The 23,359-nt window shown below is 43.5% G+C and overlaps 2 protein-coding genes across 12 annotated transcripts in view; one reads left to right on the forward strand and one right to left on the reverse strand.

Annotated features, from left to right (window-relative positions):
• LOC116939763 (RAC-alpha serine/threonine-protein kinase) overlaps positions 1-9,314 on the forward strand; it is a 93,814-nt gene extending 84,500 nt beyond the window's left edge. For all 6 annotated transcript variants that reach the window (XM_032948545.2, XM_032948548.2, XM_032948544.2 and 3 more), the window contains 9 exons: positions 1,908-2,039; positions 2,460-2,525; positions 3,201-3,269; positions 4,195-4,320; positions 5,184-5,312; positions 6,216-6,430; positions 6,727-6,814; positions 6,985-7,087; positions 7,272-9,314. In XM_032948545.2, the coding sequence (XP_032804436.1) occupies positions 1,908-2,039; positions 2,460-2,525; positions 3,201-3,269; positions 4,195-4,320; positions 5,184-5,312; positions 6,216-6,430; positions 6,727-6,814; positions 6,985-7,087; positions 7,272-7,351 (1,008 nt within the window). In that variant the 3' untranslated portion in view covers positions 7,352-9,314. The remainder of the gene's footprint in view (positions 1-1,907; positions 2,040-2,459; positions 2,526-3,200; positions 3,270-4,194; positions 4,321-5,183; positions 5,313-6,215; positions 6,431-6,726; positions 6,815-6,984; positions 7,088-7,271) is intronic.
• Positions 1-23,359, reverse strand: part of SDCCAG8 (SHH signaling and ciliogenesis regulator SDCCAG8) — a 39,501-nt gene that overhangs the window by 14,010 nt on the left and 2,132 nt on the right. For 5 of the 6 annotated variants that reach the window (XM_076065111.1, XM_032948525.2, XM_032948526.2 and 2 more), the window contains exons 2-17: positions 22,570-22,719; positions 22,258-22,340; positions 21,908-22,030; positions 21,621-21,746; positions 21,305-21,454; positions 20,931-20,995; positions 19,526-19,702; positions 18,816-18,954; positions 18,451-18,603; positions 16,221-16,355; positions 15,900-16,016; positions 15,592-15,734; positions 15,141-15,268; positions 14,499-14,607; positions 13,709-13,840; positions 10,629-10,755 (exon numbers count right to left, since the gene is read on the reverse strand). In XM_076065111.1, the coding sequence (XP_075921226.1) occupies positions 10,629-10,755; positions 13,709-13,840; positions 14,499-14,607; positions 15,141-15,268; positions 15,592-15,734; positions 15,900-16,016; positions 16,221-16,355; positions 18,451-18,603; positions 18,816-18,954; positions 19,526-19,702; positions 20,931-20,995; positions 21,305-21,454; positions 21,621-21,746; positions 21,908-22,030; positions 22,258-22,340; positions 22,570-22,719 (2,057 nt within the window). Of the gene's footprint in view, positions 1-8,130; positions 9,717-10,628; positions 10,756-13,708; positions 13,841-14,498; positions 14,608-15,140; positions 15,269-15,591; positions 15,735-15,899; positions 16,017-16,220; positions 16,356-18,450; positions 18,604-18,815; positions 18,955-19,525; positions 19,703-20,930; positions 20,996-21,304; positions 21,455-21,620; positions 21,747-21,907; positions 22,031-22,257; positions 22,341-22,569; positions 22,720-23,359 lie in introns of those variants that run through there. The other variant, XM_032948527.2, reaches the window with a different exon arrangement.

Below are 23,359 nucleotides of genomic sequence, written 5' to 3' on the forward strand. Positions count from 1 at the left end.
ATAGACACGCCCGAAGAGTGGATCCATGTCTCGGCAGTAAAAAGTATTTTGAGTGTTAGCGGCTGCGCACATGGGCGATGGCACACCATCCGTGGCGTCACCCTGACAGCTCTTCCTGTAGATTCTGTAAATTTAAACGCGCCACTCTGGAGCCACTTCCCAGTGTGCGCACTCAACAACTGCTGCGGCTTGGGTTACAGCGCGCGCGGGAAGTTCCGTCCGCATGTCTGCGGCAGGTCACGTTGCCCCCCCCACCCACCGTTTCCCCAGCCACGGTTGTGTGGAGCACAATGATGGGAGATGACTGAAGCGCCACGTGCAGATTGTGTTCGTTCACAAATAACGGGGAGGAGCGCTCGGCCGCTCATTCACTTATTTACGCACGCGTGCGCCGGGAACGCTTGCTTTGTCCCTGTGAACGGTGCAAGGGTCAGTCGATGCCAGCCTTGGGAATACGTGCACGCTTTTTAACAAAGTGCAATCCGTGCGTTTCTTACGAATAATGGCAATTGGGCAAGCATTTGAAAGTATAATTGTCACGCAATTTCTCGTGCAGGAGCGAAACAGCCACGATTGGGATTATTATACATATTATTCCAAGTGTAATCAAAAACGGATCTTTCATCTTTCCAAGAAAGCCTCATTGATTCCGAACGACTTGGAGGGTCCTGCAATTGAAATGTTTGGCCAATTTGTTTATTGAGTATTGTCTACAAAAGAGTTACAAATGTGATGCGTGTCCTCAACGCTGAACGCTCAGAGCAGCCTCTCACCGCACTGCACTGCACTTATGGAGGGCGGAGCAGATTTTGGTGCTTGGGCTCAAAATCCTGGTTTCATTTTCTGGCTCTCGCACCCATCGCGCTTTTCATGGGCTTCACGGGAGGGGCTTCACGGGAGGGGCTGCGCGAAGGATGAGCAAAAAGCTCGTGCCTTCCGTGCACCTCGCCCCCCCCCCCCACCCCCCACCACCCACAATTTCATGACTGCTGTTGCCTGGACTGGAAGCAGATGTTCATTTAAGGTAGTTTGTGTGTGGCGGGCAAATTGTGGTGCTGTAAAGTGGAAAGAATGCCAGGGCTGTTTGGTTCAGCTGTCTTGGGGTCAGAGCTGGGTAGGAGAGGGGGGGGGCGTTGAAGCTGCCGACCTGATGTCAGGAGAGGCATGAAGAATGTGCAGCTGCTGCGATGATGGACTTTTGGAGTGGCGGGTCGGGGCGGAGGGAAGGGGCGGCCGTAACAAATAACATGGAAAAGCCATTTTGAACAAGATGAAAGGGCACAATTATGCAAACGTGTTTGGGGTAGAAGGATCTGCTAGGAATGTGTCATCTATGGTTTTATACTATTTAACAGCATCTTCTCCATGCCCAACTGCTCCCTCGCTGCCAATTTCCCATCCCTTCTCTACCTGGTGCTGCTGTTAAAGTGCCATGTAGGTAGCTTGATCAACGCTGTGCAGTGACCTATGGAATCTTACAAGCTTGTGATTGCACCTTGAGATTGTCATAGGACATGCTACACACAGGAGGGTTTTGTCAAGCTTACATTTGCCATTGCATAGCACATGTTGATGCGTAATTTGTTACGTTTGAAAAAAAAATTGCTATTTAAAACAGATGTCTTCGAGTAATGCTATTGCAGCTAAAACCCAGTTTTCTTGGCACGTTTCCCTGCTTCGGATTGGCTTTTTTGGATTCCCCAGCATATCTCCGATTGTAGTGGTGTACAGTCTAAAGGCCTTGCATCTTCATCTTTTTTACAGTGGTAACAAAATCAAATAATTACAGCTTATAGAATCTAAAGGTGCTTTACATCGATGACAATGCGGGTGGGGTTGGGTAAGAAGTGGCTGATAATGAGTATACTCTCGTGTCTAACACCTTATATAAATGTGGTTGTTTACAGACCATGAACAACTTTGATTATTTAAAACTGCTGGGGAAGGGCACCTTCGGGAAGGTGATTCTTGTACGCGAGAAGGCGACCGGCCAGTACTACGCCATGAAAATCTTGAAGAAAGAAGTCATCGTTGCAAAGGTGAGAACAGCTCTTGTTGTCCCGTTACGGTCCCGTAGAGGATGTGAACATAAATAGCGTTCAGTAAAAAAATTAAAAGATCCCCTTCGCTGCACAAAAGGAAATTGTTGGCTTTAAAATATATCGACTAATCCAGCGGCAAATAACGCTGTGCTTTTTTTTTTTACATTGTATTGATCTTTCTCAGCAGCGGACTGCGGAAGGTGATCACCGCGCAGAGATGTGCGCAGATGTGATCCGGTTGCTTTTGTTGGATTTGTGCAGGGGGGCATGATTCAGGCCTTTGCCCGTGATAAATAATAGAGAGAGGATTCCAAAGGAAACTATCCTGCCTGCCATTGTTGTCTGCAAAGGTCTTTATTAAAAGGAAAAGAAAAGTCATGATTTATTAACTGCACTCTCTTTATGTACTCTCAACAGGATGAGGTTGCACATACACTGACAGAGAACAGAGTGTTACAAACTACAAAGCATCCGTTTTTAACGGTGAGTGCCCAGCATGGCCAGACGTCTGAGTCAGGCCTGGAGCCAGTGTGTGTGATGGTGTGTGTGTGTGTGCGCGCGCGCCTGTCTTTCTACACGTATGTGTACACGCCAGCGTGCGCGTGCGTGTAGGTGAATGTGCAAGTGTGCGCGCGGCAATTGTGTTTAATGCGATTTGGCAGGAGCGCACGGTTGTCGGACAAAAGCAACGTTTGTTTGCCTCAATGAAGCCACAGGTTGGTGGTCCAGTCTGGTTTTGGTTTCTCTGGCCGCGCCGGGTTCGGGGCCCCTGTGCGTTAATGCGCGACTGGTATGACACGTGAAAGAACTGGAATTAAATTACAAATATCCCATCGCAAGATATGAGCGCAACAAAAAAAAGATTCGCCCAACATCCTTGATCCATATGTCTGGCCAGCTGGATATTGTTCAGTGTGGTTTGATCTATCTCCAGTTGATTGCACAGCCTTAGGTCATTTGATAAACAATGGACAGTACGAACAGCATGAAAAGCTCTTTTAAAACAAATTACACGAGAAGCAACTTTTGCAAATTAAAATGACCAAGGTTATCCTGTTTTATTAACATTTTTGCAATAAACGAGTCGCAACATTGTAATATACCTTCTTTTGTGGGAAACCCCCTTAATAAAGCGGCTGCTGTTTTTATGCCTTGCAGCTGCTGAAGTACTCCTTTCAAACCCACGATCGGCTGTGCTTTGTCATGGAATATGTCAATGGCGGAGAGGTAAGATCGCCGGCTCTTCACACCCCCTGCTTGTGCACAACAGCGACCGTTCTCCACGGTAGAGACTTTGTGATTTATCGATCACAGTACTGTGGCATGTGAGCAAAAGCACAAATTGTCATTTTATAATCGGAAGAGATTTGTTTTCGTAATGAACTGTGTCCTGGCGAACCCAAAATAACAAAAAGCAGCGATGATGGATTTACATATAAATAACAAGCACAGCCAACACCTGATATTAATTTTGAACGTAAATACACCTACGCACGACATGACACCGTACAGTCTGTCTCGCATGAAATGACATATGAAGTACCTTCCTGCATCTAATTAATAAAACCCTGGTTAGAAATGTGTAACAAAAAAATATATTTTTTGTCCCTGGGTAGTAAGTGTTATTTCCTAATTGCTTACGCCTCAAAAGTACAGAAAATGGCTATTATTCCCCACAAACTTTGCTTTTGTGACAAGGACAGTGATTTTTTGAACTTTGCCTATCTTCATTGAGGAAACACTGTGTGCATTTGTGTCATTCCTTCACAAAGTCCTGGTCACAAAAGCAAAGTTTGTGGTGAATAATAGCCATTTTCTGTACTTGTGAGGCATAAGCAATAAAAAAATAACACTTGCCTACCCAGGGGACAAAAATCGTATTACATAGTGTAATCACCGGTTAATGAATGACTGAAGAATGTAATGATTAACCTAAGATTATTTCTATAGGATAATTTCTGTGACATGTTTGAGCTATTTTACAGTCTCCCGACTACATGTTTATAAGTTGCATCACATACAAACGTTCAGAGAAATGCCTCTCTTCTCCTTTAACCATTTTGTGTAAATCTTCATCATGACTTGTAATCTGCAGGGAACAAAGGTCGTTTTAAAGGCTCTCTCGCGTTCCGTGTCACTTCTTTTCTTTTAGCTGTTTTTCCACTTATCCCGGGAACGCGTTTTCTCTGAAGATCGGACACGATTTTATGGAGCTGAGATAGTCTCTGCGTTGGATTACCTTCACACTGAGAAAAATGTCGTGTACAGGGACCTAAAGGTAGGAGGATGTCACAGGGGTTCGCGTGATGGATTTTTATTTGCATTAAACATTTTTTTTTACATTTATCAGATGAGGTTACAAATGTCACATTCGGAGAAGTATGGAGAGATGGATGATTAGAATTGCACTGACAGAAAGAGGGCCGTGGGGGCGAGATGTTAACTCCCTCACCTGGTATGCAGGTGGTCATAGGTTCGATCCCAACTCTGGCGCCTGTATATTTGGAGTTTGCATGTTCTCCCCGTGTTTGCTTGAATTTTTCTCCGTGTCCTCTGGTTTTTCCCTCCACATTTAGAATCATGCGTTTTAGAGTATTTAGCTGCTATAAACTTCCACATGATAAGCCACTTCTTTGAGCTATCATTTGTGGCCAAGTTGCTTCTGAAAGAGAGCTATATCGCTCAGTGGACCTTACCTGGCCAAATAAAAAGTTCAGTTCAGTTTTCGAGTATTTAGGTACACGTAGATCGGAGAACATACACAAGCTAGAGATGTTGACTGCTAAGGAGTTGAGGGTGCTTGGGCAGGGCACGTCATTAGAAGGGGACGATGATTGTGGATGAGAGCGGTTACAGAATGGAAGCCAAAGGAGACAACAGAATGGGTGATGACCACCATGCAGAATGAGTGATGAGATCAGCTCATGTGCAGGAGTGGGCTGGATTGTGGGATCGCAGGACTGTGTGGGAAGGCGATAGCGCAGAGGGGCCTTCATCCAGCAGTGGATTACTAATTGCCGATTATGATGATTTGCATTGAGCCATTTTATTTATGGTTTTGTTAATGATTTCTTGTTTGTTTGAAGACCTTAAATTGATTTGCTAATTGATGACTTGTGTTTTTGTTTGTTGGCAACGTAGCTTGAAAATCTCATGTTGGACAAAGATGGGCATATAAAAATCGCAGACTTTGGGCTGTGCAAGGAGGGCATCACGGATGGTGCAACCATGAAGACCTTCTGTGGCACGCCCGAGTACTTGGCTCCCGAGGTGCGTACCAGGGTCCCTGGCTACATCACTCCCACCATCAGCCTGGCAGCTGCAGGACAAAATATTACCCTGAGAGCGGTGGCTTACACAGCTGTTGTGCTGGATTCTGGCTATGTGGGTTCCAGCGTGACAGATGTTTGATCCATCAGACTCCAGGAATGTTTTGGAATCCAGCTGTTACCTTTTCATCATGGCCAAATGCTTGTCAAATTTTGGTAAACTTGCAACGTTCTTCTGCCGTATTTCATTGGCTTTCATCTAATTGATGTTCGAAACTGAAGTTTGCTCCTTGTTCATGAATTTTGCACGAGGTTTCTTTTGAGAGTGAGCCTGAAATTGGGTTACAGCTTCTGAATGTGAAGTTTTTATGAGCGGTTTTGCAATTTGAAAACGCTGGTCTGGGTTTTGTCATAGTGCTGGCAGAACAGAAGCATTTTGAACAACCTAACTTAATTTTCTGAGAACAAGACTTTGGCTTTTTTTGGTAAAAATACATTAATATGCAAACAATATTGGCCACAGGCTCTGGACATTGGTTACACAAATGACCCAACTGTATTTAATTATATGACGCAGCTCTTGGTGTTTTATAAATGCAATTTGAGCTTATGCGTACAGTGAGAAATGCAGACCAGCTACGGTATATTACATTCATTTTGCTTTAACATGTAACACGTGTGTCCTTTCACACACTCCGGGAGAGTGTTTCTGTTGCCTCAGTGTTAGCCAATTCGGTTGGGCGGGCAGGCCTCCCTTCAGATTCAAACAGCAGGAATGCCCTGTCCTGATGTCCAGGAAGATGCTACCTATAGTGGTGTAAGCTCATAGGCACCCAGAGTGGTTGTGATATTTTTCTTTCTCTCTTCTTCCTCCCAACAACCTCGACCCCACAACTTCCTACAGGTGCTGGAGGACAACGATTATGGGCGGGCGGTGGACTGGTGGGGCCTAGGTGTGGTCATGTATGAGATGATGTGTGGGCGCCTGCCCTTCTACAACCAGGATCATGAGAAGCTGTTTGAGCTCATCCTCATGGAGGACATTCGCTTCCCGCGCACTCTCTCCAATGACGCCAGGGCACTGTTGTCCGGCCTGCTCAAGAAAGACCCCAAGCAGAGGTAGATTATTCAAAAAAATGTCCTTTCTCAGCTTTCACTAATTTTGATTCTATTCCAAATCCTCCACGAATGTGTATGTTGAACTTCATTCGCACACCATACATAGCCAACTGCTAATCAGGTGCGGGGGTAGGACCACAAACTAGACGCAAAAAGCAGTTGTAAATGTGTCAGATCGTGAGAATCTTGAGAGCATAACTAGTTGAGATTAAACTCAAGGTTATCACTTTAAGGCAGGTTCATATCTTGTGATTACTGCATGTATTTGATATCACATGTCGTTTGTTTTGTGGCAGACTGGGTGGCGGCGTAGACGATGCCAAGGAGATCATGAGGCACAGTTTCTTTGCTGGAATAATATGGCAAGATGTTTACGACAGAAAGGTAAGCCCAACCTCCTAAAGAGTTCATCTTGCTGTGCTGTTGCCAATGTAGTTATTGTCTGGTGCTGTTATTTTAATTGAGTAAAAGTTGCTGGTTGGTGGAGCTTTGACTGGATTTGTAGAAATGTTTTCATTTAACTTTATTTCTGTCAATAACCTCGCAACCCCCAGATGACGCCTCCCTTTAAGCCACAAGTAGCCTCAGAAACCGATACGCGTTACTTTGACGAAGAGTTCACGGCACAGACAATCACGATCACGCCGCCGGACAGATGTGAGTACCTCCGTTAATGCCACAAGGCTTAGAAATCTTAGTCATCTCATAATTACCTTAAGTTTATAAACATTTATGCTCTCTTTCTATTGTATTGCAAAGCTAATTTATATATGTATAAAAGCAAACAAATATGCTGGTATTGAGTGTTGCACCCGATTTAACGTGTTTTAATTCTGCACAGTTGACAGCATGGAGTCCCTCGACAACGAACGGAGACCACACTTCCCGCAGTTCTCCTACTGCGCCAGCGGCAAGGAGTAGTTCCACACTGACAACGCCACAGACCTCACGCCTGACCCATCGCAAACGAACCCATCCGCACCACCGGCCAGACCAAGGGGACAACCTTCCCTTCTGAAATGAGCTCGCGACAACCCTGCCTCTGGTGCCAGTCGATCACAGGCTCGATACCTCCTCCTCCCCTGCCTCGAGAGAGCTCAAGGCAGGCAGTGCACGGCAATGCTCAGGTGTGCTGTATGCTAGAAGGTGTACTGGATCACCTGAAGTTGCTGATCACGAAGACGAACTCTGTGGGTGGCTTTCCACTTAACTGACGCAGCATCAAGGCCTGAAGTTATACAAATGGGCAACTGTAATAATTATTCGTAGAGGCGTTAGGTACTGAGGCAAACACAGCTTTGTTTTGTACAATTGTTTGCCGAATATAATTACAAATTGCCGTTGTCAAGTGTAGCAGTGTGAATATGGAAAATGAGGTCTGACGTGTGAACAGTGATAAACTGTTTCCCAGAAGATAAGGTAAGCGAAATTCTAAAAGCAATTGGGGAGTAAGCTGGTCACGGCAAGCCCCACAAACCAGGAGGATGGGGGTCAGCCATTGGGGAGTTTTTTAGACGTGAAATCTGTTTTGCTTTTCCCCAACATCTTTCAGCCTAACACACGGCTGCAGGTACAACATGACTTCTATCTACGGAAGAACCATTACTTGGATGAGCCCTGTTCACTGAAGAATTATGTTGTCAAGTTTGCAAGCACACCAAAGTAAAGACAAAAATACAGAATTGAATGGACAATAAATCTCAGTATGGATCAATTTTTAATTGTATTTTAAATCACATCGAGATTTTTTCCTCCTTTTTCCAAAGTGCCCAGGTCTAGTGAACCTGTTGTTTTTTTAACCTCTCTTTTCTGTAAAGGTTTGCTGCTACAATAAAAAAAACCCACTGCTTGTAATCTTTCTTGTACAAAAAAAAGACTTGCATGTACATATCATCCGTTTTAGTGAAAATGTAGAAAAAGGGACATTCATTTTATTTTATGAAACCTGCTTTTGTTTATGAATTTCAAGTTCTACAATGCAGTCGGCTGCATTTCTAAACACTTCCACGCTGTGGTAATATTTAGGTATTTGACAAATCATGTTGGAAGATTCTGCCGTATGAACGGCACACGAGCGCGACATGGAATATTTAACAATTCTGATATTAAAGGTGATTTTTTTTTACTAATTGGTACCCTGTGCACGAATTGATGTAAGAAAGCCAGCAAAAGTGAATGTTTAAAAAGTGAAAGTGACTTAGTCATTTTCATTGCCTTAGTTTTGCTGCGACTAGTAAACTATAATTCTGCTAAAATACTAATACCGTAGTTCCTACATTTGTGAATATACTGTAGAATAGTAAAGCAAGCCATTTTTTCTCAATTCACTTGCATAGCCCTAGTAGCCAGATCAATGAATGACAAGGTCAGGTCATGAAAGCAATAAAAACTACTGTAACAAATGCACGTGGTTTATTTGAGGTTATTTTATATTTTCTACATTGTACTGTAGAAATCGGAAAGATCATTGTCAATTAGTGCCTCTAATGAAATAATGCTGCAGCACTTTCATCTGTCTTTTTATTCCTTAAAAAAACGAATTGTGCAAAGCAGGCCAGGATGGAGGAGGCCTTTTCCACACATTGGATATTTTCCACCCATTCCATGGACAGTCATCAGCTGCAGCTGGGATGTTTTCATTGACGGAGCTTTCTTTCACAGGACTTAAGCAGATTTATGTTCTGTATGGTATAGCTTCACCTGGTGTACTAATCACAGTTTGTCTGGGGTAAGTGTACTGGGACCCCCTCCTTCTCCCCCTTACCAGAGGCACTGGCCTATCAGTGAAGCTTTGTATGCTGTAAAACTGTAGTTGAAGTTTCATTGCACAAATGATTTGTTTTTTTTTTCAGACGCTTAAATAAAAAAAATATTACGTACCTCATGACGTGTGCTACACTCCAATTTTGCATTTTCACAGTCGGGTAATGTATGAACTATTAAGTGATGAATGGTGTAGTAAATAATAGACAATCATATACAAATGTATTGCATGTATAGTTTTTATCATGACAAGTTGCCATGCGTTAAAAAACATATAAAGACATGGTAAAAAAAAAAGCAATTTCAAGATTAGTTCATGGAAAAATATATTTTGTATGCTAACCTACCCCCCTTCCCCCTCACTATATAATTTGTTTAATTTGGAAAAAAAACCTTCCACCTTTTAAAAAATCACTTAACATTGGCACATCACGGACAAGCTTAGTGTACCACACATGGATATTAAGCCAAACTGCTTTGTGCGATGGCTTCATCTTCATTTATCTGCTTTGGAAAAGTTCAGCTGAAAGGAACAGGACAAGAGATAATGTTTTAATGCTGCTTCAGTTGTGCAGTGTTTTTCTATTAATTTTTCATATACTTTTCCTGTTGCCATGCCCACCAATAACCACGAGCCTGTGAGAAGACAGCCAATCTCGTGTTGTTATAACTCAAGGACAATAATCCTTTAGAGGTGCAATACCAAAATGGCATACTTCAATATTATTACTTGGAAAGGAGTGGTGCTACATACCTTAAGGTTTGTTTGTTCATTCTACAGTAAGTCTCAATGTGCAAATATGCTAAATATACATGAACATGTTTGCAATTCTTTATATAATTACAACTTAAAAATAGAAGTCACAGGGTGAATCCTGAATATAAAACATTTGATAGCTTGGACACTAAGCCACATTTTTGTTTAAATAAAGTATTGGAACAAATATTTTGGCTCATTCACATTGCACTGCCAAGCTGTTGCCTACACTAGTGACGCTTGCGTCCCAAGGTCTGGTCACATTGACTCCAGCAAGTATAGTTGCCTCCCTCCCCTCTTTACATGGACTGTGTAACCCGCACTGGTGCAGTGCGGGTTACCACAGTCCATGACTGGGTCTTTCTAAGAAGCCGTAACTGCCTTGGTTGTAAACAGGATGTGGGTCACTGATAAGGAAGTAAAGGCTTTGCTTTGGTTAGGGTTGAGGAAACGGTGGCCTGACAATCTTAGATGGGATACAAATTGTTTTTTGACAATGCGTAAACTGGAAATTGAACAAATGGAGCACTTGTGCTTAAAAAAAAAACTAATTTAACACTAATTCATGTCATAGCAACTTGAAAAGGTGGTGGGGGGGGGCGGGCACTTTTTCTACGTAAAAACCTTTCCAGGGTGCTTTTTACGATCGTGAAGCCGCCAAACTGGGCCAACCCTTACCTGGGTTTTCAGGAAGTGCGTCTCGTGGGAGAGCAGCTGGCGTTCGTGCAGCAGGGCTCCCTGCTTGCCGAGCAGCTCCACCACCTGGCGCGCACTCGCCTGGCTGTGCACGTCCAGCTGTTGCAACCTGGTCAGGCGGTTTGTCGATGGGGGGGGGGGCAGGCCAAGGGTTAGTGGAGGAAGTGGGGAAGGCGTGACAGGGGTGTTTAAATAACCTGCTGCAAACAACTGTCCGCCCGCAGTAGCTGCTCAGTGTATAATTTTAGCTGCCGCACAAGTCGTAACCCTGTAAGGTCAGGTCACGGTAATGTCCGGTTCTCTGAACATCGAACTGTTGTATTCAAATTGCAGCGAACGTGACCAATTTTTTCATTTTACACTTAAAAGTAATGTCCATTAAAACTTAATAAAACATTTAAATGTACCGATTACGCATAACCGCAGCATCGGATGTAAGCCACGTTGAAGTTCCTCTTTGTGCATGCAAATTATGTTTCATGCTTCTCCAGCCAGACAGTCGCCGTCACCTGTGGAGCGTGTAGGTGTGGCGGTACTGCTGGCTGCCAACGAGAACCTTCCATCGCTGTTAATACCATTAACTTTTTGAAATGGAGGTAGACAATCAGAAAACGTATCCACAACTCGTTCAGTGCTTCAGTTTTACTCAGGAGAAGAGGCAAGATTGCAATTTATTGTCTTGTTAGGTTTCGAAAAGCAGTACTTCCCAATTGTGTTTAGGCCACAACCTCCCTTTGCCCCAAAACATAAATTAGGGGCCATTGTGGCTCCACCTGCATACAAGAAATAAACATCCCATCGTTGATAAGAAAAAAACAAGTTCTATGTAATGTATTATATGCACAGTTCTGTGAAAATGAGTTATTCAATTAAGTTATTTGAAATGCTTGTGTACAAAGAAGCTTCTTTGAGTTTCCCGATACGGAATGACATTTTTGTAAATCCATCTTTTTCAAAATAGCAACGTTCACCAACACCACAACCATCCATCACCACAGCCCTTCCAGATCACACGCGCATTTCCCACTGTGCCACGTTTCGTGACCTATTTTAATGTCTTCATATTTTTGTTTGTCTACGAAAATATGACTTGATTAGTAAAACGTCCCAGTGAGGTATATAGTGTTATCTCAAAAACACTTTCATGAGGCATACAACATTTTAATGGTGTGTCTATGTGCTGTATTGAATACGGGTCTTAATGGAAATGTTTACCTCGCCTGTCACATCGATGCCCACAGACATTACAGTATGTTGTACTTGATCTGGGTTTGGAACTTTCTGGATTCATTTGTTTTGATCACAAAATAGACAGGCCCACATTACATTTTACTTAAAATCCATGTGTTCACTCTTTCTTTGTAATTAAATATTAAAAGCATGTTACATTGCGTTCTGATAATAAAATAAATAACAATACATGGTGTAATGGTTTGCGCAATTTATCTTTTAAGAACTTTCACTCCCAAGTTGTGGGTCTCCTCGGCCACTTGCAACATCGTCTGTTATTGTTCAACAGTCCTTCCTACCCACTTTCAAATCGCTTAAACTCCTCTTGAACTGAACGCACAAACTGCAAAGTAATCACACGACCATATTCCGGCCAATTAAATTATCCAATTTAGGGCCGTGTGTGCACTTTTTGTGCTCTCATAATGCGTGCTTATGTGCCCAATAAATTACAACCCCTGCCAGCGAGTGTGGTAATATAAAACACAGTAATTCAACCAAGCGTGACTAAATATTCTTGACATTTTTCGGATTCCCCAAGATAACAATGCACTCTCTTTGACCCCGGCCAGCTACTCATTGGGTTGTAACCGCCAGGTAAAGAAACGCAAGTTACTTTTCTTTCAAATTTTGCCTCGTCACTCACACCGAACCACGTTGATCGGAAGGAATATTTGTGGGTTATGCATTGAAAAAAATGCAAACGCCAAACCCAAACAAAATGTTCTTACCGAAGTTTTTTTTGCGTGTGCCAATATTCAACATTGTGTATACTTCCTAAAAGTTAGTCATAGTGGAAAGGGATGATTGTAAAGGGGGGGCGGGGGGTAGAGTGTACGGTTTCTGTACAGGGGTTTATTTTGGAAGCGGTGTTGTGTGCAGCGTTATTTGGGAGCGCGCTGGAGGCTCCGGTTGCGGCACGAGAGACCCGATACCCGGCTCAGGCCGACGGCAGCCAGACTGGCTGGCGGCACCCGCAGCTGTGCCGCCCTTATTAGGAGCCGCGTCTGCCGGGGGGCACAGGTGTGGTCAGGACCGGAGCCGCACTCAAGGGCTGCTGTGGGCAAGGGCACGGGAAAGAGGGGGGGTGGCAGGGAGACGGGAGATAGTGGTGCCGTCTCCCCCTCCCTTCCACTCCCAATTCCATCACTCTCTCGACTGACGGAAATACCTGATGCCAGCTGCCATGACTCATCCTCGTTTCGCTTCTCCACTTGCCAACAGCGGTTAAGCCAACCTTTAAATGAACCTGGTGAAACTGCCAATCTAATTCCTACTTTAATTTATAGTGAGAGTTGTAAATTAGAGTGTATCTGATGATCATCTTAAAACTTTTAGGTGGCTTAAAAAAAAGTGTGGTGGCTTGAAGAGAATAACCCTATAGATATGCCAGAGCTGGAATGTGCACATATGAAGGGTGTGCTTACACATTTGAACTATTTGCAGATAACATAATATGATTTTTTCTACAAGCTGGATGCTAAATCCAGAGGAGAGCACTCCAGGCTGGAAGTGTGCCATTTACCCATGCTTTGGCGACAATAGGCATCGTCGGTCACATGCAACCCTGCATTCGGTGATGATGATGTCAATGAATGCTCATGGTTAGATTAACAAGCAGTGAGGCATGTATTTTTTTAATCTTGCCATGCCTCTACAATTTTTATGCCTGGCAAAAACATTTGCACACTTGACAAATCATTAAGCCAATAATGAACCAAATGCTACTCCTGCAGCTGATAATAATTCGACTTAATCGAGGGGACACCCATGACTGCTCTGTTGGCCAATGTGCACGGTTACTGGTTGGGAAGTGTACCCGCGATGCTCACCGCTCCTTCATTCGCTCGTGGATTCGGCCATGCTGCACGCACTGCGACTCCAGATCGTCCGCTCGCTGGCGCGTGCGCGCGAGCCGCTCGCGTAGCTCGCCATTCTCTTGGCTCAGCTGGGCCACCTCTGCCCTGCACGTGGACAGATTTAGCGGTAGTCCACACTGGCATTGTGGAAAAGGGGCACACGAGGAGGGTGCCACGTCTTTATTCTTTTTGTGGGAGGGGAGAAGTCTTTTAAATAAAAATGCAATATTTTTGACGTTCTGCTTCATCAAGTAGGGGGGTCGGACGATCAAATCTGAATGATTTATGAGTTGGGGAAGGAAGTAGCTGTAGTGGCCCATGAAGGTTATGAAATTACACGACGTATAGCTTGCCCCCCTCTTCAAAAGATGGAGATCAGCACGCTACTTACCCTCCAAGTTCCCAAATCCATTGGAACAACATAGCAAACCAAGTGAGAGTAGTGTGATAGCATTTACAGCTAACTTACACAACTGTATCAGGTACGGTATCGGCATGCTAAAAATCAGACATAAGGCATCCGTGACACACAGAAATCACAAATCATAGCATCACGCTCGCAAAACTGCATATCACAATGCTGTACAAAACAAGCAATAAAAAAATACACAAGCGGAAGTGTACACTGATTGTTTATAATCTACGAGCCCCAGTTACTTTTAAACCAGCGGCTTGTGGTCTGAATTATCGTAAGATGTGACAAGAAATATGCCTGGCGCTTTAGCGGTTAAATGGTGAAATAAAATGTCAACCGTGGACGTACCGGTACTTCTCGTTCATTCCACTGAGCTTCCCAGAAAGGAGCTTGCATTCATCTTTTAGCTGCTTCAGCAAAGCATTTTGAGAGCTTGAAAGTGCCTCCAATTCACTCACTGTGTAAATATATGAAGCAACAGCATTCCTTAATGAGGGAAATGTAATCCTCTGCAGTCCACATGTACAGAAGAGTAATGCAGTTCTAGCAGTTGTAAATTTACCTGAATTTTAAATCTAATGTCTAGGGTAACCCTATCAAGACCAAGGATTTATATTTGTACGTATATGACTTATCCTTGTAAACTAACGGAGTGCATCCAAGCTAAGATTTTTACAACCATCTGTTTCACTGGATTAGCAAATGCAACAGACGGTGTGGCAGAGTGTATAGTTGAAGACAGCTGTGCTGCAAACACCCTGGGCAACGTGACATTTCCTTGATGAAACGTAAATGCAAAAAAAGAAGCCAACAGCAGCTGTTTCATCATACCTTGGAGGATAAGCCACTGGACATGTTAGCTGTGCATTAGTCCTATTACTGAAATCTTGGGGAGAGTAAAAAAACGACTGCTTTTCTTTGCAAAAGTAATACAATTTCATACACACATAATTTTCATTGCTCATATTAATGGGAGAGGGGCTGACTTGCCTCTCTCCCGGTGCTGGCTTTCGGAGAGCTGGATGTGTGCAATCAGCTCTTGCTCTCGCTGCTCAGCCTGCGTCCGCAGGCTCCTCGAGTCGTCGGCGATACGTCTCTGCAGAGATTCTTTCTCCATCCTAACTCGTACACACGCAAGCACACGGGCAAAGCGCGTGCGCAAACCAAACCTGAGAATGGCACATCTGGTGGCAATGCCAAACTCCATTCCTCTGCACTCCCCGACAGCGCAGGTTTCCATCTTTACCAGTCATCTCTGTCCACATCTAAATTAAGTCGGTACACCTTGCAAGCACCTGATGATTGGCGAGTAAAAATGGAAAGCTATGCCACGGAGGGTTGAGGGGGAGGCGTGAAGAATGCATTTTGGGAAATGGTGGGTTACACAATGTGCCGGCCCGCTGCTGCTGCAGTTGTTATTGCCCGCTTGGCGATTGCTCACCTGGCGATCTGGAACTGCTGTTCGGCTGTGCCCAGCCGGTGCGTGAGCTGTATGCGCTCATCCCCGGCACGTGCAGCCTCGCCTTCCGCTCTCTCCAGCCGCCGCCGCAGCTCCGCCAACTCCATCTCCAGTCGCTCAACCTCCTGCTCAACAGCAAGGCCGGGGACAATACTTCGAATGTAACACGGCGTTTCTGTGGGCAGTTGGTGCTGTTGAGCGTCATAAAATTAGCAAGTGATGAACAGTTCGAAAGCTGTTGGCAAACGGGTAGAAATGTTTGAATCAATTTACAGGGAGAAGATACAAACCTGCTCTTTCACATCCATCTGCCGCATTGCTTTCATTCTGTATTCTTTGAGTTCTTTCTCTGCCTCGTCCTTGCGTAGTTTTGCCTGGTTTAGCTGGAAGCGCATCTCTCCACACATCTGCACATCAGACAGCAGTGGCACAGCTCGATAAACCAGGTGTTTTCATCGGATCTATTGAAAATATTTTTTCCCAATATGAACTTCAGTGTTTTTATACGATACATATTTACACAATATGTTCGGGGCAAGCAACATTGCAAGTGCACTTTATGGAAAATTTTAAGAGATGCAGCAACACTCAGGAGGCACCAACGGCTGCACCTTGCTGAGGTCGGTCTCGTGAGCCGTGAGCTGCTTCTGTGCCTCCTCCAGCTGGTCGCCAATGACTCCCTTCTCTCGGGTCAACCGCTCCAGTTGCGCCTCCAGGGTGCCTACTTTTTCTGACAAAAACTTCACCTGGGTGGTACACAAAGACAAAGATCCCCCATGTAGCCTTTAACAGCGAGCACCTATGAAGGCTGGCACGGCTACACGTAGGTCAGTTCGGTGGCTAGCACCGTGCCTGGCCGCCTTTGTCTCCCTAGTAGAGATATTTACACACTATACCAGGCACTCATGTATAGTCCGAGTCGACCTAAAGGAGGCCCAGGACCAGTTCAAATAATCGTCACTGGTGTTGGTTGTGAACGAGAATCGAACTCGGGTGGGCTGGGTTCGTAGAGCAGCACGCTAACCGCTGTGCACACACGTCCACACATGCACAGACACAGCAGTAGATTTTCTTTCGTATCTTGTAAAAAAAAAATCCAATGTGTTCTCGTGGGTTATTAAGGTTATAAAGTTGTGATTTGACAACAAAGCACATGGTGTGTCAAAGCTTGCTGTACATCTGAAAGGGATATTGACAGAAGGTACTGGTCGAAAGGTCAGGACACTACCCCGCTTAGCTTGTTTCAAGTAATCTCATACAATGCCAACAGACAGCTAGGGAAGACTAAACTTTTGACAGTTTGCAAAAACATGTTCATGTTCGAAGCATTCAACACCCCAGGGCATGACAAAAAACATCCTCGAACTACACTGTAAAAGCAGACTCCCAGACTGCACTCAAAATCAGGAAAAACTGAACGAGGAAAGCTGCAGCTTCTCATAAATAATTAATTTATCTAAAAAACTACCCACCATCTGCCGGTGCAAGTTCACCAAGGGCATACATTCAGGCATAGAATGCATGCATTTTATTACTGCCTTCCCTTAAAGGCTGTTCAGAAATGGTAGTTGGCCTTCATTTACAACCAGGTGAGAGCCCATTACAAAAAAAAAGAAAGTTTATCTTTTGAGTGACCCCCTACGTGAACAATAAATTATACGGTACAAATTTGTGAAAAGGCATGACATGTATAAGTGGCAAATAATTTGTAGAATATCAGTAATGCAAAAGCATACCTTTAAATGTGGAGTTAAAACGGGTTGATAATATGCATTGAGCAAAAAAAAAACTATATATTGCAATAACAATTTGCAATAATAAAAATTTAATGTGGATGTATCACTATAATTTCATAAGAGTAATTAATTACAAGCTTCAGCCGTGTGATTTTTGCACAAATGTACAATAACATAAAAAGACTGTTGTTGAAGTGTACCAAATAAGATTTTAGTTTTCACCAAGCACTTACTGCCTAAACATTCAAGTGCATTACTTTGTACGTGTTTAGCCCTGTGTCAATTCACTGCTAGATGACAGCCTTCCCCCATCATGTAGGTCATGGGGATTATTTGAACATACTTCATCACGCTGTAGTGTGGATTTGTGAAGGCAGAAAGCATCGCTGCAACAACAACCGCAGTTCGCCAATAAGTGGCGGTGACGTCACCACGGTGCTTGTGCCAGGCTAGGTGCACCGTGAGACCACATGAAGTGTCCCAAGATTTTGCCGGCAGGAGGTCAAGGGGCAGACAAAGGTGCCATGGGCTGACTGACATGACCATCAGAGGCACCACCTGTGCTCCCTACTTTTCCAACTTGCTGCGTTTTAGCCATCCGGCGCTCCGCTCGTTATGATGAGCGTTGCTCCTCTGTCCACCGCTGTTGTTGGAGGGCGGCTTCCTCCAACTGCCCAGTAGTGTCCTTCTCGAGCCTCCTCCACAGAGGCTAATCTCGACACCGCTTGTTCCAGTCATTGGCAAGTTCATTCAGTTCCAAAATTATTCTGTACCGCATCAGTCCATCTCTTTTCTAGCCCATGCCGTGCCCGTCTAACCCCCTCTATCAGACCAAACAGAAGCTGCTTGGGCATGCGTTGGCTTGGTACGCGGGCTACATAGATGCTCTCTGCCACTCACCATGTAGCCCCGTATCCTATAACAACCTGCTGTGCATGGTGGTCACTCTATCAAGCACTACAAGGTCTTAAAACTACTTAAATTCTGAGACCTGATGAGATTGGGTGCATTCTGGGTGATCATAGGCAAGCATGCTATCAGTGAATGACACATTCTCAGCTCGTCGTCAGTGCAGATTACTTCATTTTAGCCCATGGTGACTTACAGTAGAATCCAACGCTTTCTTCTCCTTTCCAGCCTCATTGTGGGCTGTATTGCGGGCAAGCACGATCCGTTCCTGAAGGAGGGACAGCTCCTTTCCGAGCCGCTCTTTCTGCCGGCTCAGCTCCGACCGAATCTGTTCACACTCCACTGCCATCTGCAGGGCCAAAGAGTAGAGGCAAGCAGAAAACATTTAGTCAATGGCTAGCCATCAGAGGAAATCGCCACCATATCAAATCCGATTATTACATTTTCCCTGACTGCTAACGCTTTGCAAAATTAACATTCAGCCATTCGGTAAAGTTAGGCAACTTCGGTTCCTCTTCTTGTCACATTGAGTGATGTTGCATTGGAAGCTGAACGTCATGCCTTGGCTTTCTCCAGGTTGGCTTCCTCGGCTGTCTCCAAAGTGGCTTTGACCTGCTCGCAGGCGGCAGCCTCCCTCCGCTGCAGCTCGCTTACAGTGCATCTCAGCCCTGCCAAAGTGTCCATGAGCTCATCTCGTTCCCTGCACACATACACACAAGTGTTCTGATGTCAGATGTGTTTAATAGCATACACATCAGCATAGACAGTTTTTGGAATCGTGTGTGATTTTTGTTGTTGTTATATTACTATAGTTACTTATTTTACATGGTTCTAGTATTATAGTTATGCTTGTTTACTCAGGAAAGCCTCACCAAGTCTTCAAACTTTTTCAGAAGGGTCCTGCCAAGTTTCCCGCAGTAGAGGGCGATGCGCGGTGTGTAATCCCATAATCGAGTAATCTGAAGATCGTCTTTCATCATTGGGGTGTTTGGCCGATACCAAATACATTTATTTTTAGCTCTGGGAGGAAATCGAAGAACTCAGAGGAAACCCATGCGGAACAAATCAAGAACATAAAAACTCCACACAGAATGGCACCCGAGTTGGGAATCAAACCCAGACATTTCTTGTTTTAAGGCACAATCATCACTGTGCCACCCTGCTTTCCATGCAAGCATAATGGTTTGAAAACAGTTAATGAAGTAATGCATGAAATGTGCTTAAATGTGCAGTAGATACAGCGTCGGCAGGGGCCACCCCTACGGACTCACTTTGTGAGCCTGCCTATGGTCTGCACGTGTGCGTCACTGTGCGTGTGTGCCAAGACCGCCTTGTACTGGGCACACTTCACACACAGCCCCCCGGGGACTCCGCCTCCAGGTCCCTCCTGCTGCCGCAGCTTGAGCCGAAACTCTTCACACTTGCGCTGGGACTCCGACAGATCCATCCTGTCCATCAATTGCACAGTTAACGCACGGTCACTCGTGCGTCACAAGGTTTTTCAAATGTATCTATTGGGCAGTGTCCAGAAAAACAATTGCAAAAAAATGCTACGCAGAGGCTTTCCAGATTTTTTTCCACAAAAACAGTGAAATACGAGTAGAATGCAAACCAAACCCATATTTAAATCTTGCAGTGTCAACAAATTGCTAAACACTGTATTTTAGAAAGTGACATTTATGTGAAAAATAATTCACATTATAAGCATCAAATTAGTAAATGTGAGAGTAGGCTTTTTGGCAGATTAATGAATTTTGTGACATCTCATTTATTTTTTGCCCATGAATTTCTGCTGAATTGTTAAGATGTATAATTTGTTTTGACAGGTTGTATTGACAGGACATAAATGATTGTTACAGCAGCTAAATTAATCTTCTGTTTTATCTGAAAAAATGTAAATACACAGTAGATCATTGATTATCTGGCACGCGATTATCCAGCTTCCAACATTATCCAGCAGTCCCGGGCCGATCCTCCAAAACCGGCATGTAATCCTGCGATCGCCGGAAAACCGCTCCAAAGGCTGTACCAGTCCGGCGATTGGCACCATGTGCGTGACAGAAAAAAGTAGCTATACTTGATTTCAGTGTCAAATATTATGTACCTGTACATTATACACTACATACAACTTAAACAATGAAAAAACTCCACTATATATGTTTCATGATGAATAACTAATAAAAACAGAAAATATACAGGACAATCCGGTAGTGCATATAATTAGGCGTTCGCTGGAGCACAAGTCTAAAGCCTGCATCAGTCTGGTTGGTGATCGTCAAACACATGGTTGAAAGAAACAGTGTGTTTGATTGCGTTAGCGAGCAATATACAGACCTCACATGCAGTAACTTTTTACAGAATATTTATTTTTGTTCATTTTAATACTTATTTATGCCAATTGCATATAGAAAACAAATTTAAACACCAAAAAATATACACACAACACCTAAAAACATGTTATTCAAGAATCTACAAAAATAAGCCATTTTAAAAATGTTGTGATCTGGCGTTTTTTTTTATTTGGCGCCGCCTTCCCCCCTAAGCCGCCAAATAATCGATGATCAACTGTACTCGGAAAGTACGAGAATGATCTTTTAAATTAATTTATACAAATGCTTCATAGCGGAAATCCAGAATTTGAACATAAGTAGTCAAATGTTATTTTAAGCAACTAACCGTAATGAATTCATCTGAGCCTCCATGGTCTGGGTTCTGGCTTCGTGTAAAGCTTTTAGCCGTTCCTTAGTAAGACAGGGAAATACACATTACTTCATTATTGTAAAAGCAATAATTTTTTTGTGGACAACTTAATACATTTAACACGACCGCACCATGTTCTATTTGATGTAGCTGTTTTTTTTTTAAATACAACCATGACTCTAACAATACGAGGCATTTAGCACAATTGAGATGTTACAGGATGTCTTTTTAAGCAGCTCTTTGTGAATTTTTTTTTACCAACGAATAACAGAAAAAAACGCTTAGAATAACTATTTATTTCACACACGTGAAAAAAGAAATGTGGCAAAATTACTCCTGCCAATTCATACCAGCTCTAACTTCCATTGTTCCTGCTGAATCGCGGTGGCCACGGAGGAAGCGGCAGTGTGGGAGGGGCTTTGCTTTGTGTTTGATGTTTTCTCTTCTGCCACACGCTTGGGAAGCTCGTTGGATTGGGAACGCGGTAACTGTACTGCATCCTATATACATGGGGGAATGCAACAGGGCATACATTTGTAATCCTATTTCAGTAATGTACCTACAATAGACATTAATTCAAGATTCTGGACAGTTTGCACACACCTGTGTAATATATAATAGAACAGTATATGAACGTAGAAAAAATGAAATTGTATAAGCAGTTACCAGCACGTAATTTTCTGCATGATCCGATAGACTTTCTTGCACAGATTCCCGCTTCAGTTCATCGCGAAGATTTTCATTTTCCAGCACAACGACCTTCACTCGCTGCTTAATCCCCAACAGCTCCTCCTGTAACGTCATTAGTCACATCACTTGTGTAAGCTTTCACAAATGCACTCTTCCTCAAGCAAGCATCGCTGCACAGCTGAGTTAATCTCCATAATTATTGGTTGTGATGCATTTGATGTGAGAATAACGCCTGTGGTGTAGCTTGAGGATTTTTAACTTACTTTGCAGAATTGCACCTGAGCCTCCAGGTGCTGTACATACTCTGCCTGCCGGTGAATGAATGGCACAAGCTCATCCACCGTTGGCACGCTTACGTCCGATTCTCGGAATCCAGATCCATGGTCCTTTGTGCAAAGTTACAAGGAACGGATTTCAATAGAATTATAATTGATAAGTCAAAACACAAAGTTCTCTATACGATCCTTACAAATCTGTGTCAGATGAGCAAGCATCATTTAAATTGGGTACTGAGGTTTCCAGTCAGGGAAACATACATTAAATATTACGCACACAAACGTACATTTCCACATTCATTATTTCCCTACATTTAACAACTTTATTGGTATCTTACCCTTTGGGGTGATGAACCAGGTGAGGAGGAAAATGGCAATTCTTGGTTTTCATGCTTGCGTAGCAGGGTTCGCAGCTGAGTGACTGTGCATATGAGGCGTAAAATGGTTCATTGCTCTAAATTAATCAGTGCATTGGTGTTATATTTAAAGTCCACACTGGACACACCCAAATCACATGTGTTGTCATGCATGTTATCACACGGCTGTGTTGTGTACAAACACGCAGAAACTCCACGTCGTTTAAAACACAACCCTGCGCATTCACAGCACACTGCTCTTCAACAGATGTGGAAGTTGGTACGAGTTCCTACCAGCATCGCTATGCCTCAGCTCTTGCCACTGGACTTTTGGAGTTGCCGTGAGGGGGGCCCACTCATCCTCAGTGTGGGATGTGTCCAGTGGGTCCTCGGCTCGCTCCTCCAACGTGCTGCCTTGTAGATCCAGGCTGAAGGTGGCCCTCTCTGGTTAATTCACATGACATCATTGTTAATCGTTACACAGTGACAACACAATTTATATATTTTGATTTAAAGCTTTCGTGACTGCAGTAATTCATATTCTTAGTTTTTTCGGTAAAGTCACGTTGAAGAGAAACAACAAAATAACAAAAAATATATATATAACTAGAGAAACAACAAAATAACAAAATATATATATTTTGTATATATATTTTGTTATTTTGTTGTTTCTCTTCAACGTGACTTTACCGAAAAAACTAAGAATATAATTTATATATTCTTGGTTCTTTCGGTAAAGTCACGTAGAAGGGAAACAATAAAATAATACAAATATTAATATTATTATATTAATAATACAAATATTATTTTGTTTCCCTTCTACGTGACTTTACCGAAATAAACCAAGAATATGAATCCTTGCAGTCACGAAAGCTTTAAATCAAAAGACAACACAATTTGTTAATATGCTAGGCTGAATGCCAGACTAACTTTTTTTTATTTACACGCAAAATTTGGTTTCATGTATTTTTTTAAATCTCAGATCTCTCCTAAAAAGATCATTCTAGTCTCAACTGGCTCATTTTGTGTTGTCCTTCCCCCGCAGCTAAGGGGCACAATCTACAGGAAACGATTCAAACGCGCA

Source organism: Petromyzon marinus, chromosome 6, assembly GCF_048934315.1.
Source record: "Petromyzon marinus isolate PM22_M1 ecotype Great Lakes invasive population chromosome 6, UKy_Petmar_22M1.pri1.0, whole genome shotgun sequence".
Taxonomy (NCBI): Eukaryota; Metazoa; Chordata; class Hyperoartia; order Petromyzontiformes; family Petromyzontidae; genus Petromyzon; species Petromyzon marinus.